The 15,045-nt window shown below is 36.7% G+C and overlaps 1 protein-coding gene across 6 annotated transcripts in view; it reads left to right on the top strand.

Annotated features, from left to right (window-relative positions):
* Positions 1 to 15,045, top strand: part of YEATS2 (YEATS domain containing 2) — a 106,579-nt gene that overhangs the window by 21,700 nt on the left and 69,834 nt on the right. For 5 of the 6 annotated variants that reach the window (XR_004625997.1, XM_034661965.1, XM_034661948.1 and 2 more), the window contains exons 2-6: positions 1,658 to 1,775; positions 5,576 to 5,673; positions 6,432 to 6,524; positions 10,084 to 10,326; positions 12,253 to 12,368. Coding sequence is in view for 5 of the 6 variants with exons in the window: in XM_034661965.1 (XP_034517856.1) it covers positions 1,676 to 1,775; positions 5,576 to 5,673; positions 6,432 to 6,524; positions 10,084 to 10,326; positions 12,253 to 12,368 (650 nt within the window). In the remaining variant the exon portion in view is untranslated. Of the gene's footprint in view, positions 1 to 153; positions 229 to 1,657; positions 1,776 to 5,575; positions 5,674 to 6,431; positions 6,525 to 10,083; positions 10,327 to 12,252; positions 12,369 to 15,045 lie in introns of all 6 variants that reach the window. The other variant, XM_034661955.1, reaches the window with a different exon arrangement.

The following is a 15,045-nucleotide window of genomic DNA, read 5'->3' as shown; positions in this document are numbered from 1 at the left end:
CTTAGCACAGAGATAAGAATGTAAAATATTTTATTGCTTATTTGTTCATATTGATTACATTGTTGGAATGATAATATTTTGGGTACATTGGTTAAGTAAAAATATTATTAAAATTAATCACCCATTTTTTTTCCTTTTTTTTTTTTTTTTAAGTCGTCTCTATGCGTGGAGCTCAAGCTCATGACCTTGAGGTGAAGAGTCTCATGCTTTACCAACTGAGCCACACAGGTGTCACTTATTTTCCTTTTTTTAATGTGGCTGCTAGAGAATTTTAAATTCCATACATGGGTCACATTATACGTCTTTTGGACAGTGCTGGTTTGGGAAGCATTTCCTAAACTCATGAAATATTAATAAGTGCTCAATGAAACACAGTTTGGAAGAGCAGCAGTGTCCAGTAGAACTTTTTGCAATGATATAAATGTTCTGTATCTGCGCCATCCAATATAGTAGCTAGTAGCCACTGATGGCTGTTGAGCACTTGAAATGTGGCTAGTTCTGAAATTGAAAAATTGAAATGTGGGGCACCTCGGTGACTTAGTCACTTAAGCTTCTGCCTTCTACTCAGGTCATGATCCCAGGGTCCTGAGATCAAGTCCTGCATGGCCCTCTCTGCTTGGCAGAGAGTCTGCTTCTCCCTCTGCCCAACCCCCTGCTCATGTGCGCTCGAGCACTCTCTCTTGCAAAAATAAATAAAATTTAAAAAAAAAAAAAGAAAAATTGAAATGTGGAAGAAAGGAACTGAATTTTCAATTAACTTTATTTTTTAATATCTTAATTAAATAGCCACATATGGGTAGTTGCTAATGTATCAGGACAGTACTGATCTAGAAGATTTATAGGATTGTTTTATTCAAGACCTGTATACATAGGACTTGTTCACTATATTGCAAACTTGCTTAATATGTCTATGATTTGGGTCTATTATGAGTAATGATAAGTGATCAGTAACAATAATATTTATTGAGTACCTGTTATGTAGCAGGTACTGTGTAAGTACCAAAAAGGGGATTCGTATGATAAATTATTTATTAAGAGCTTAACTATATATATTGCTCATGGTTCGTAATATGCTAGATGCATTGTGAATTCCAAGGTGCTATTTGGGCTTTACCATGTTTTCATCAAAGTCTGGTTTCTTTCCTTTCCTTATGAGTGCCCTTCTGTGAAAGCCTGGCTCCTTTTGAAAAGTCTGAGCGATGTGCTGCCTTGTTAAAGGATTTTTTCTTGAAAGGGAAACCTACACTTCCTGACAGATGATGATGGTTTTTGTTTTCAGTAAACTTTAAAAAAAATTTTTTTTAAATTTATTAGAGAGTGTGTGCACGCAGCGGGTGGGGGGCGAGTGATGGAGAGGGAGAGAGAATCTCAGGCAGACTCCCTGCTGTGTGGGGAGCCTGATGCCTGGCTCAGTCTCACGACCCTGAGATCATGACCTGAGCCAAAATCAAGAGTTGGACACTTAACCGACAAAGCCACCCAGGTGCCCCTGTTTTTAGTAAGTTAATGCTTTTGACTTTTAACAGGGGTATGAACATGTTTATACAGAGACTTAAGAGTTAGGTATTATGCAAAATTTATTTTTCTTTATGTGTACACATATATTTATAAGTACTAGCATTGAGTGGTGTGTGTTTATTTATTTATTACTTCACAGTGAAGAACGAATGTCATCATGTCTGGAATCAAGCGAACAATCAAAGAAACCGACCCTGATTATGAGGATGTATCTGTGGCCCTTCCAAATAAGCGTCATAAAGCAATTGAAAATTCAGGTAAAAATTCACCTACCTTAGGAAATTATTTCTTTGTTGAGATATGCTTCCTTAGAAGATTTATAGGCACTAAAACAAAGTGCATTTCCACTGTTTTGTATAATTTGAAGAGGGGTTAGTTAAGTGCTCTGGTAATAGCAGTACACCATGTGTGGTGAAAAAGGCCAGAAGACAATTGTGTAGACAGTGAAAGTGTCATTAATGAGACTGGCTGTAAGTTTTAGCTATCGTATGTTAGGCATAACCATAAAGTCTTACAATATATATACTGCAGTTAATTAGATGTTTCATATGGTTCTCAGATGTGGTGTAGGTAACTTAAAGGTGGTATATGAATGACATAAATTTGGAAAATATTGATTTAGTTTAACCCCTGCACTTAGCTATTAGTAGTTTAGGCTCAGAGGCACTAAATTACTTGCCCAGGATCATATAATTAGTTGAAGAGCAAATCATCAACTGTGTATCTGTAGCTACCCAGAATGTTTTAATCTATCTCAGGAAAAGGTACTAAATTTGAGTTTTTAAAACAAATTATTGCTGAAATTCACTACTGTTAATTTAAATAATAAATCTATGAAAGTTTACACTTATAGCTCAGTAAAGAAGGCATTCAAGTCATAGAGTGTTGTAGCCCCAACAAAAATTAGTGCCCTTAGAGTTGAAGTGGTGAAAGGAAATTCCTGTCCCTAAATACAGTCAAGTCATATGTACCCCCCAAAAGTCTTTGTGGACCAGAAATTATCAAATTGAATTCCAAATAATGAAAACATTTTATTGCAACCTTTCCCCTCATTCAGTCATAATTTTATTTATAAGGAAATTATTTCCTTTCAGTAATAAACCAAATAAATGTGAAACTTATATCCATTACTCAAATGCATCAGATGGCATAACTTTTTAAAAGTAAGAGTAGGGAAAACTGATTGTTTTGGTAAACATAATAATTTCAGTTTAAATCTACTGTAAGTTCCCAGATACTCAGCTTAAGCAGGGACAGTTTTTCCTACTGAGGGATAATTTGTTATTCTTCCTCTTGGTGTCCATACTGTGCCTAATCCCAAACCATATTTTTATTTTTCGGATATTTGCTCAAAGTAGATTTAGTAGGATGCTTCGTTTTGCTTATATTGTTTTGTTTGTTGTTTTTGTTTTTATTCCATGAAAGATATAAATAATGTAGATGAGTTTCTCTCTAAGGAGCTTATGCTAAAACAGCCTTCAGTGAACATGGTCTCTGACTTCAGTCTCTCCCTATCTCCTGGTTTCTACAGACAAGGATATATATATATATAGTAATACTAGAAAATACTCTTTTTTTCATTATGACAAAAACCAGCTATTTCCCTCCATGCAGACATATCCAAGAACACTCACTTATACCATTATTGGTTTGAACTTGCCAATTTAATGGCATACTTTACAGGGAGAGAATGACATGGGTCATCAAAAGGTCCAAATTTTCTCTACAATTTTTCATATACTCCAAGCATGAGTGACCATCGTTCTTTTCATATTACAAACACAGGATCATTTTGCAAAATTCCAGGTTTTTCTTTTTATTTTTTTAAAGATTTTTAAAAAGATTTTATTTATTTATTTGACAGAGAGCACAAGTAGGGGGAATACCAGGCAGAGGGAGAGGGAGAAACAGGCTTCCTGCTGAGCAGGGAGCCGGGTGCGGGGCTCAATCCCAGGACCCTGGGATCATGACCGGAGAGGAAGGCAGCCGCTTAACCAACCGAGCCACCCAGGCGCCCATTAAAGATTTTATTTTTAAGTAATCTTTACACCTAATGTGGGGCTTGAACTTAGAACCCCAGGATCAAGAGTCACATGCTCTACTGACTGAGCCGGCCAGATGCCCCTAAATTTCAGGGTTTTCTAGCAGTCATTTGGCTCTTTTTTCCCCCTTGTATCTAATATCTTAAACTCTGAGTTGCATATTACTTTGAGTAGTCATCATCTGAATTCTGTCACCTTTAGAGGCATTTTCTTTTTTCCTTTTTTTTTTTTTTTTTTCTTTTTTTTTTTTTTTTTGGTTTCAAGTTTTTTTTTTTTTTTTTAAGATTTATTTATTTATTTGATAGGGAGAGAAAGCGTGTAGGGGATGGGGGGAGAGAGGGAGAGAGAATCTTAAGCAGACACCGTGACACCAGGCCCTTTCTCATGACCCTAAGATCGTGATCTGAGCTGAAACCAAGAGTCAGATGCTTAACCTGACTGTGCCACCCAGGTGTCTCTCTTGAGGTTTTATTTATTTATTTATTTATTTATTTATTTATTTATTTATTTAAAGATTTTATTTATTTATTTGACAGAGAGAGAGAGACAGCGAGAGAGGGAACACAAGCAGGGGGAATGGGAGAGGGAGAAGCAGGCTTCCTGCCGAGCAGGGAGCCGGACTTGGGGGCTTGATCCCAGGACCCTGGGATCACGACCTGAGCCGAAGGCAGATGCTTAATGATTGAGCCACCCAGGCGCCCTTTGAGATTTTATTTAAATTCTAGTTTTCATATAGTATAATACTACTTTCAAGAGTAGAGGCCTTTTTTTTTTTATTTTTATTTTTAGAGTGACAGTGCAGGGAGGGGCAGAGAGAGAGAGAGAGAGAGAATCCCAAGCAGGCTCCATGCCTAGGGCAGAGCCTGACTCTGACTTGCAGCTTGATCTCATGACCCTGAGATCCTGACTTGAGCTAAAGAGATCAAGAGTCAGAAGGACGCTTAACGGATTGAGCCACCCAGGTGCCCCAGAGGCATTTTCTTTACTTCTGAATTCTTTATTTGCTCATTCCTTTCGGTAGTTGTGATCAAGAACTGCTGAATTACTTGCTAGATTCTTCTCTGCAGAAGGAAGCTTCCTGCCTTCTTATGAACTGCTCTTATGTCACAGACTACCTCCCCTCTAGCTAACTCTTTCTTTTCTTTGTCCTTGGGACTGTGGTTTTTCACAGGTCACCAAATATATCTTTCAGAATCTTAATGGATTTTTTTTTCTTTTTCGGGAATTTTATTTTGGTATAATTCCAAACAGAAAAATTGCAAAGAATACTTGTATGTCTTTTATCCAGATTAATTTGCCAGTTGTTTATATTTTGCCTCATTTGATTTATCAGTCTTTTTCCCCACCCCCAAACACTCTCTTTCTCTCTCAAATACATGCATGTATACATGCAGGGTGTATGCACATCATGCTTTTTAAATCATTGGAAAATAAATTGGACACCTGTAAACACAAGTGTATTTCATAAGGAGATTCTCTTACGTAATCACAGTACTATTATCAGAAGCAAGAAATTTTAACATTCATCCATTATATTATGTAACGTCCAGTCCATATTCAGGTGTTACCAGTTTCTCAGTATTGTGTTATAACTATTTCCCCTCTCTAGGCTCCAGTCCAGGATCACACAGTGCATTTTGTTGTCCTATCTCTGTAGTCTCTTTTAATCTCCTCAACCTTTCTGCCTTTCTTGACTCTAATGTTTGAATCATGAAAGCCAGTTATTTTTAGAATGTCCTTCAGTTTTGGTTTGTTTGATGTTCTCTATAATTAGATTTAGCATTTTGGCCAGAATGCTTTAGAGTGATGTAGACTTCTCAGTGCATTATGTCAGAAACACATGAAGTCAGTTTGCCCCCATATTAGTGATGTTAACTTTTCATCATTGGTTAAGGTGGAGGCTACTAGGTTTGTCCATGTAGGAGTTACTGTTTCCTGGGTTTCTTCTATTGCATACTGACTTAAGACAGTCACTGAGTAATTAGACCGTGGATTATTTTATGTTCTTTATGCAGCTCGAGATGCTGCTGTGCAGAAGATTGAGACTATTATTAAGGAACAATTTGCACTTGAAATGAAGAATAAGGAACATGAAATTGAAGTCATTGACCAGGTATAATGGTGATAAATTAAAAAAACACAGCTGTTGCAAAAAAATCTATTGAGATGAATCATGGTTTTTCCCCTTTGCTGTTCTTTTATTTATTAAAGATTTATTCGAGAGCATGTGAGCAGCGGGGAGGGGCAGAGGGAGAGGGAGAAGCACACTTCCCACTGAGTGGGGAGCCTGATGCAGATGTGCGGCTCAATCCCAGGACCCTGCGATCATGATCTGAAATGAAATCAAGAGTTAGATGCTTAACTGAGCCATGCAGGTGCCCCCCCCCCACTTGCTGTTCTTTTAAAAAAGAGTGTTCTCATTTTGGAAAAAAAGGCATATGCCTTTTTTTATATATATTATGTAAATGAAATTGCAGAAAAAATTACTTGAAATTCCATCCCAAAAGATAATTCGTTTTTGCTCTTGTGCCCAGGATCTTTGTGACATTTCTCAATGAATATGCATATATACATATAAATAAACATACTCACATGTCTGTATACTCTTATAAACATTGGCTTTTGCTGTTTTTTAAAAAAAGTCTTTTGCAATTTGACAGGTGGAGATGGTCATTTTTATTTGCCTTTCATTTGCATTTCTTTGATTAGAGAATTGCATTTAAATGCATTATTTGCATTTTATTTGCCTTTCTTTGATTATTAGAGAATTGAGCTTTTGGTCATTTGTATTTCTTATTTTATGAATATTTTATAGTATATCTTTTCCGTCGTTTCTCTTTTTTAAAGTAACAAGTTAACATTTGTTTTTAGCGACTGATTGAGGCAAGAAGGATGATGGATAAACTTCGTGCCTGCATTGTTGCAAACTACTATGCTTCTGCAGGACTTCTAAAAGTTTCTGAGGTAAGTCTTCCTCATCTCAGTCATTCTGGCTATCCATATTTGTTGTGTGAAGAGGAAATTAGTGTTGATGTGAAATTCCTGCCTTTGAAATGTTTCTTATATTGACCTTTGGAATTCAAGAAGCCTAGCCTACCTTCCTGGGAAATACATAAACTGTCAATAATCCTAGGAATCATGTTTCCCTTCTTTATTTTTAATTTTTGAATTTTTTATTTAGAGAGAGCATGCATGCTTGCACGTGGGGTGGACGAGGGGCAGAGTGAGAGGGAGAGAGAGAATCTTAAGCAGGCTCCATGCCCAGCCCAGAGCCTGACACAGGGCTCAGTCTCATGACCCTGAGATCATGACCTGAGCTGAAACTAAGAGTCGTACACTTAACCGAATTAGCCATCAGGCACCCCAACATTTTTTCCTTTATATTAAATCCTTCTCCAACTAATATTTAGCATTGTTCCTAGGCTTTGTAGATACAAAGTTGAGTGAGACCCTGTTCTAACTTGCCTTATTCTTCCTTTGATTGTGATTGGCTTTGGAATAAGTTATAGATAGATTGATTTTCCTAATGAATAGCAGTTTGTAGTTTCAGGAGATATACTATTCAGGAAGCCCTGATTTTTTTTTCCCCTCACTTTCTATGAAAAATTTCAGATACACAGAAAAGATGAAATAAGTACCTGTTTATGCATCACTTAGATTCACCATCTTAACATTTTATCATCTTTGCTTTATCTTATTTTTCTGTAAAACATTTGAAAACAAGTTCCAGGCATCATGACATCTCACCCGTAAGTACTTAAATCTTGTATTTCCTAAAGGATATTCTTCTGTGACTTCCTGATATTATTTGATAACCAGTCCATATTCAGATCTTCCCAGTCCTCCCCCAAATATTTTTTAAAGCTGGTTTTTTGACATAGGATCTAATTAATCAAGGTTCATGGACTACATTTGGTTGTTTTGTTTCTCTAGACTCATTTTATCTGAAATAGTTCACCTCCCCCCCCCCATAATATTGATTTATTTAAAGAGATCAGACCATTTATCTTTACAGAATAGCCCACATTTTGGGTTTATTTTTTGTTCCTTGGGTTATTCCTTCATTCCCTCTATTTTTTTTACAAACTGGTAGTTGGGTCTAAAGGTCTGATTAAAGTTAGAGGGTTTTGGCAATAATACTTCATAGGTGATGCTGTATACCTCATATCGTAGCACATCAGGAGACCTAGTAACTAGGTTGTCCTACTGTTTGGACTATTAAGTTTATTCATTCATTCATTCATTCATTCATTCATTCATTTTAAGGATTTTGTTTATTTATTTGACAGAGCACAAACAGGGGGAGCAGTAGAAGGAGAGAGAGAAGCAGGCCCTTCACTGATCAGGGAGCCTGATGCGAGGCTTGATCCCAGGACCCTGGGATCATGACCTGAGCCAAAGGCAGACACGTAACCATCTGAGCCACCCAGGCGCTCCTGGAATATTAAGTTTCATCACTTAATTAATGTGATTGCCACTGGATTGCTCCAATTATAAAGGAATGGGGATAGGATTGAACTGAAACAGAAGTGTTTCTTCTTGTTTGACATTTTGATAATTTCATATAACTTGTTCATTTTTCATTCTAAAATTTCTTTCTCTTAAGTTTTCTTAATTAGAATTAGATAATTCTCGTGGATAGTACGTGGATAGTTGAGAGTGGCAGAGCTGGGGAAGGTGTGATGCCATACTGGTTTGCATTGTCCCCCATGGTTTTTACAAATAAGAGGTACCATGTTTTGGCTTTTATGTCATCCTTTGTTGCTTGAGGGTACCTGGCATTGGTCATACTCCCGATTGTCTTAGAGAAATCTGGAGCGTTATTGAATTTAATCTTAGATGTTAGATAGTTGTTTCTTCTACAGGAGTTTCCATAATACACACTAGAGTCTGAACTATTTTTTAGAGCTCCCATAACAAATTACCACAAGCTTGGTGGCTTAAAACAAGAGGAATTTATTATCTCATGATTTTGGAGGCTAACAGTCCAAAATCAAGGTGTTGCTGGACCGTGTTCTCTCTGAAGGCTCTAGGAAAGAATCCTTCCTCACCTTCTCCTACCTTCTGGCAGTTGCTGGCAAACCTTGGCATTCCTTGGCTTGTGGCCACATCACTATATTTTCTGCCCCTATCTGCACATGGATGTTTTCCCTCTTGTGTGTCTTCTCTCTCCCCACATTTCCCTCTTATTAGGTAAGCCCTAATCCAGTATGACATTATCTTAACTTGATTATATCTGCAAAGACCCTATTTCCAAATAAAGTCATATTCACAGGTTCAGGGTGGACATGAAGTTTTGGGAGATAGTCTTCAACCCAGGGCAGATTTTACTGTCATCTGTTACATGGCTTGCTATTCATCCAACAAGGTGGACATTACAAGCTAGCATCTGCATGACATGGGACTTGTAGCTACTCTGTTTGAAGAGCTGATTGTCCGGTTAATGTTTTTCTGTTTTTTTTAAGTTTGATTTATTTGAGAGAGAGAGCGCGTGTGTGAGTGAGCACGGTGGAGATGGGGAACAGAGGGAGAGAGAAACTTAAACTGACTCCATGCTGAGTGGGGGCCCGAGGTGGGGATTGATCTCCTGACCCTGAGATCATGACCTGAGCTGAAACGAAGAGTTGGATGCTTAACCGACTATGCTGCCCAGGCAGCATCCCTCCCCCATTAGCAGTTCTGAACTGTGTTATTTGGTATTCTAGAAGTGTACTGATTTTTTTTTCCTGTTATACTCTGATTAGAATTTATTCAGGATATTTAGGTGTATTTTTGTCTATTATGATCTGCCATTTAATTGTTTTTAGTTTGCTGTAACAAAACACATCACAGCTCTAAAAAATACCCTTCATTATTGAGATGCAGTAATTTTGTTGTTTTGAAGTACTACTCCCTGGCTCCTTTCTTCTCCCTAAATTATGTTAATTGCGCAGTTTTTAAAAGCTGGGCTTCCTAGGAACTGTAGAGTGTATCGCATTATAACAGAATGCACTGTATTTTGTATCCAAGTAACAAGATACACAAAAATACTCCAGACTTCAGTACTAGACTGATGACAAATTTTATATGTAAGTCTTAATCATTTTAAAACATTCTATACTACATTTTACTCCTACGTGGGAGCCATTTCACATAGACGTTTTTAAAAAATCTTTATATATTTTACAGGAATATTTAGATCAGTTAATGTGTTCGTGTTAAAGCAGCGTGAGGCTTATTTTTCTTAAGAGTCTAATCTTACTTTCCATATGTTACTATATACTTACTTCTATTTTTCGTTTAGTTTCAGAGAACTTGCACCTTTAGCTTTTAGTGTCAGGACCTTCACATAATTATCGCTTTCTAGCTTTTGTTGCCTCAGACCATGTTAAGGAGTTTGGACTTCATTTTATGGGTGTGGGGAGATTTTGAAGCATTTTAAGCATGATCCCTAAATAGATGAGGGTTTTTGGAAAGATTAAAATTTTACCTACTTTTGGTGCATTTGATTAAAAATTTGTTTTGTTTGCTTTCATTTTTGCAGGGATCAAAGACATGTGATACAATGGTTTTTAATCATCCTGCTATCAAGAAGTTTTTGGAGTCACCGTCTAGGTCATCCTCTCCTGCCAATCAGAGATCAGAGACACCATCAGCCAATCATTCAGAAAGTGATTCTTTATCTCAACATAATGACTTCTTATCTGACAAAGACAATAACAGCAATATGGATATAGAAGAAAGACTCTCGAACAACATGGAACAGAGACCAAGCCGCACTGGAAGGGTATAGTTTGATGGATGGGAGGGAGAGAAGGGAACTAGTATTTATTAAGAATGTACATTTATTCCATTTCACCTTCATAGGAACCCTAGGAAATAGATTAATTATATCCCCGTTGGAGATGGGGAAACTGAGTCTCGGAGAGCTTACAGTTACATTTGTCCACAAGTATCAGAACTGAGAATTAAACTGAATTAAGCTGAGAATTAAACTGAATCAGTACTGTGCATGGCACAACTCCTAAATGCCATCCACATTGATGAGAGAGAAACCTTGAGGAATTGGCAGTTCTGTGACCTTGTGCAAGGTCTTTCCATTCTGTCATGTTTGTTCTCTCTTCAGCATTTTTCTTTATGAAATTTTAATGCTTTAATAAGATGCTTTAATAACTAGGGGAAACTTGGCAATAATAATAAATAGAATTGAAAACTATTTATTCCTCTTTGATCCTGCCAATTTCTTATTTGAGTTTCTACCTCAAAAATGCTGCTCTGAACTTCTTGGTATAATATTTGGCTATGGAGCCCTTATTGGATGATTTTTCTCAGCCAGGTGTTCTGTGGTAGAGGAAATCTCCAGGTTGCTTTTCACATATTCAGACATCAAAGATTTGATTTATTTTTGATAAAAATCAAATTAAAAAAATTTTCTGATTATAAATTCATATGTGTTCCTTGTTGAAAATTTTAAACTACAGGAAAGTAAAAAAGAATAGAAAAGTCATCCACAATGCCACCACCCAAAAATCAAAACTCGTTTGGATTTACTTGTTTCTTACCAGTAATAATGCTTTTTGGGGGGGGGGGTTGTGTTTTAAGATTTTAAAGTAATATCTGCACTCAATGTGGGGCTCCTGGATCAAGAGGTTGCATGTTCTACCAATGAAGCCAGCCAGGCACCTGTTTTGTTTTTGTTTTTAATTAAAAAAGAATTTAGGCAATACTGGTCAAAGGATTTAGAAACTTACCATCTTGTGTATAATATGCTCATGTTTATGGAACAAATATTTAGTACTATGTACCAGGCACTTCTTTGAGAACTATAGAAAACAATCACGTAAAACAGGTACTGTTATCCTTATTTTATTTTTAATTTTTTTTAGAGAAAGTGGCAAAGAGAGGCAGAGGGTAGGGGGGAGGGAGAATCTTAAGCAGGTTTCATTCTCAGTGTGGAGACTGGCGCAGGGCTCAATCCCAGGACCCTGAGATCATGCCCTGAGCTGAAATCAGGAGTCGGATGTTTAACCGACTGAGCTACCCAGATGCCCCTAGGTTTTTTTAAATTTTTAAATAATCTGTACACCCAAGGTGGGGCTCGAACTCACAGCCCAGAGATCAGCTGTCACATGCTCCACCGACAGAGCCAGCCAGATAACAATAATAAAATTGTTATCCTTATTTTATAGATGAGGAAATTGAGACAGAGAAGTCAAGTAATTACACAAAATTTCACATCTAGTAAGTTGAAGAACTAGGATTTAAACCCTGGCAGTCTATCTCCATAGTCAAACTTTAAGTTAATCATTTGTCTACATTACTTCTCATTGAAAAATTTTTAATAATACAGAAGGTTGAAAAGAAGGTAATTCCATTGACCCCTTCCCCCATTCCCATTTCCCAGAGGTTGCTACTGTAATAGTTTCTTGTATATCCTTCCATATCCTATTTGTATCTACAGCACAGATGTGTATGATTTTTTAAGAACACATGTATACATATGGAGTTACAGTGAGTAAACATTTTATGTAAACTAATGGAAAAGATAACAGTAAAATTACTTTTATGCTCTGAGAGTTGTCACAGAGCCAGAGATTTTGTAATAAAAAAAAAAATCTGAGTTGCTTCATTCATACCTTGAATAATTTTTGTGGTTTCTGCCTATTGGAAACTGTCCAAATTGAAAGTGAAAATTGATTATGATTTCTTTCAGGACACTGCTAGTATTACTGGCTCTCATAAAACAGAGCAGCGGAATGCTGATCTTGCAGGAGATGAGACTTCACGACTTTTTGTAAAGAAAACAATAGTAGTGGGCAATGTGTCCAAGTGAGTATCCAGTTGAATTCTCTCATTTTCAGTTATCCATTTATGTTAATACTCTGGCATAGTTTTATTATTGTAGTAGTATTGTAGGAAGAGGCCTTAAGGATTTTATCTCTCAAACTCTTAGTTGTTTTAAAAGTAAACTAAGGTCCAGAGACTTGGAACTGCCTCAGTATGTCTGCTAATCTTTGACATAGAGTAAAATTGTGCTTGGTAAAACATTCTAAGATATGAGTTTTACAAACAGTATTTTTTTTTTTTTTAAGATTTAATTGTAAGTAATCTCTATACCCAACATAGGGCTGGAACACAATCAAGAGTCTCGCACACTCCACTGACTGAGCCAGCCAGGCAGCCGATATGCAAATGGTGTATTTTGTCAAGCGTATTAGTGTGGATAAGTTTAGAAGAACTTTTGACTTTTTCTGACCTAGGTCTATCCTTCAGGGCCTTAGCTAATAGCTAAAAAATGTTTGTTGTCCAAATTGAAATGTTTTAAATTTTTAACAAAAAGGTGCAGGGCATGTCTTGAAGACAGAATTTCTCCAAGCTGAAGGGCTAGCTCTTTAATGACATGATCTCATGGTGTCCCGTGGGAGCGCCATCATTTTGCCAAGTATCTAGAAATGGATAAAGATATAAATCTTCAAACTAGCGTAAGAGTGTTATTTTCTCACAAGGTCTTTATTTGCCTTTCTCCTCCCTCATTGGTATATTTTCTCTGTGCTCTCATCATCTTTATCATTTTATATAGTCATTTCCTGTTTCTATGTATTTTTCCCAAATCAGACTGGAATCTCCTTAGGGTAGAAAGTATGTCTTGTTTGTTTTGTATCTTACAGTAGTTGGTATTCACTAAATATTTGATTGTTGAATAAGTGAATATATTTATGAAAATTGTAATTAGATTCAGTTATTGAAAATAAAGGACTCGGGCAGACAGTAATTATTTGGGGGGAAAAATCAGGTTTTGGGGAATCTTCCAAGCCCCAGTTAATGGACCACAAATAACAAACAAGAAGTACATTTAAAAATCTCAGATAATGAAAGCAAAGATTTCTAATGGTCTATGTGATAGTATTTAAATGGAAGCATATAAAATGTGATTAAAGCAATTAGATTTCTATTTTATAGATTATTTTAGAGTTAGCACGCATTTAGCTAAGGGTACTGTTAGACCATGTGAAGTATTAAGAGTTGGGGTCTTAATAATAGTACAAAACCTGTCCTCTCAGAAAGTCCAAAACTTGAGGGGCGCCTGGGTGGCACAGCGGTTAAGCGTCTGCCTTCGGCTGAGGGCGTGATCCCGGCGTTATGGGATCGAGCCCCACCAGGCTCCTCCGCTAGGAGCCTGCTTCTTCCTCTCCCACTCGCCCTGCTTGTGTTCCCTCTCTCGCTGGCTGTTTCTATCTCTGTCAAATAAATAAATAAAATCTTTAAAAAAAAAAAAAAAAGTCCAAAACTTGAAGTCTAGATGTACCCACCAGAAGACTGGGGAGAAGCCATCATTGACATTTTCAAACAATTACATTTAATTTGTAGGTGTTTGGGTTTTTTGAAGACCAGCTAGAACTAAAATAATGGTTAATCATGGATTTTAAGGAGGGAATGATTGGCATTAGAGTTGTAAAGTCCTTGTTTGTTCTGGAAGAGGGAAAAATTATTGATTTACTTTAGACTTGTTAAGAATGTTAGAGTATCTAAGATAGTAACTAAAAGGATAGACCTAGAGATTTAAACTTCAAAAGTAATAAGAGGAAGGTGGGGAAATTGAATGAAAAAAGGCGAGGGGGAAACTCTTGATTCCAAAAGAAAGCAAGCAGGGATGGGGGAGGGTTGTGAAAAAGAAAAAAAAAACACAAGACAAATAGTAGAAAATGATTTAGTAACAACAAATCTAAATATATTAATAATCATAAAAATTGCCTAGGGATTTAGTTAGCTAGTTAAAAGAAATTATTATCTTGAGATAAAATAATCTAAAGTTTAGTTCTCTGTTGTTTATCAGTGACACATCTAAATATAGCAAGATTGAAAGCAAGCAAATAAGTGAGATATAGCTGGCAGATACTAACCACCAGAAAACCAGTGTAGCATACTGATAACAGGTAAAATAGAATTTTAAACTAAAAGCATTCATAAAGGAAAAGAGTTACATAAGGTTAAGAAGTTCTGTTCACTGGGGACAGAGAAAATTTCTAAACTTCTTTGTACTGGATAACACTCTCAAAGTGTCTAAACCAAAATTGACAGTACCCTAGGAGAAATTTCTAAATGCACTAGTAAGTTTACCGAGAGATTTTATGTACTTCAGTGATTGATAGATTAAGCAGAATACCTGTATGAATGTAAAAGATCTGAACATCAATTAACAAAGGTGATCTAATATATACATATAGACTATTAGATGTAATAGTTGAAGGATTTTTTTAGAAGATTTTTTTTTTTAAAGATTTTATTTATTTATTTATGTGACAGAGATAGAGACAGCCAGCGAGAGAGGGAACACAAGCAGGGGGAGTGGAAGAGGGAGAAGTAGGCTCCCAGTGAGGAGCCTGATGCGGGGCTCGATCCCAGAACACCAGGATCACGCCCTGAGCCGAAGGCAGACGCTTAACCGCTGTGCCACCCAGGCGCCCCTTAGAAGATATTTAAATTTATTTGAAAGAGAGAGAGAGCA

The sequence above is a fragment of the Ailuropoda melanoleuca genome, chromosome 1 (assembly GCF_002007445.2).
Source record: "Ailuropoda melanoleuca isolate Jingjing chromosome 1, ASM200744v2, whole genome shotgun sequence".
In the NCBI taxonomy this organism is placed as follows: Eukaryota; Metazoa; Chordata; class Mammalia; order Carnivora; family Ursidae; genus Ailuropoda; species Ailuropoda melanoleuca.
The sequence above is the reverse complement of the archived record's forward strand: the minus strand, read 5'-3'. Positions and strand labels throughout refer to the sequence as shown.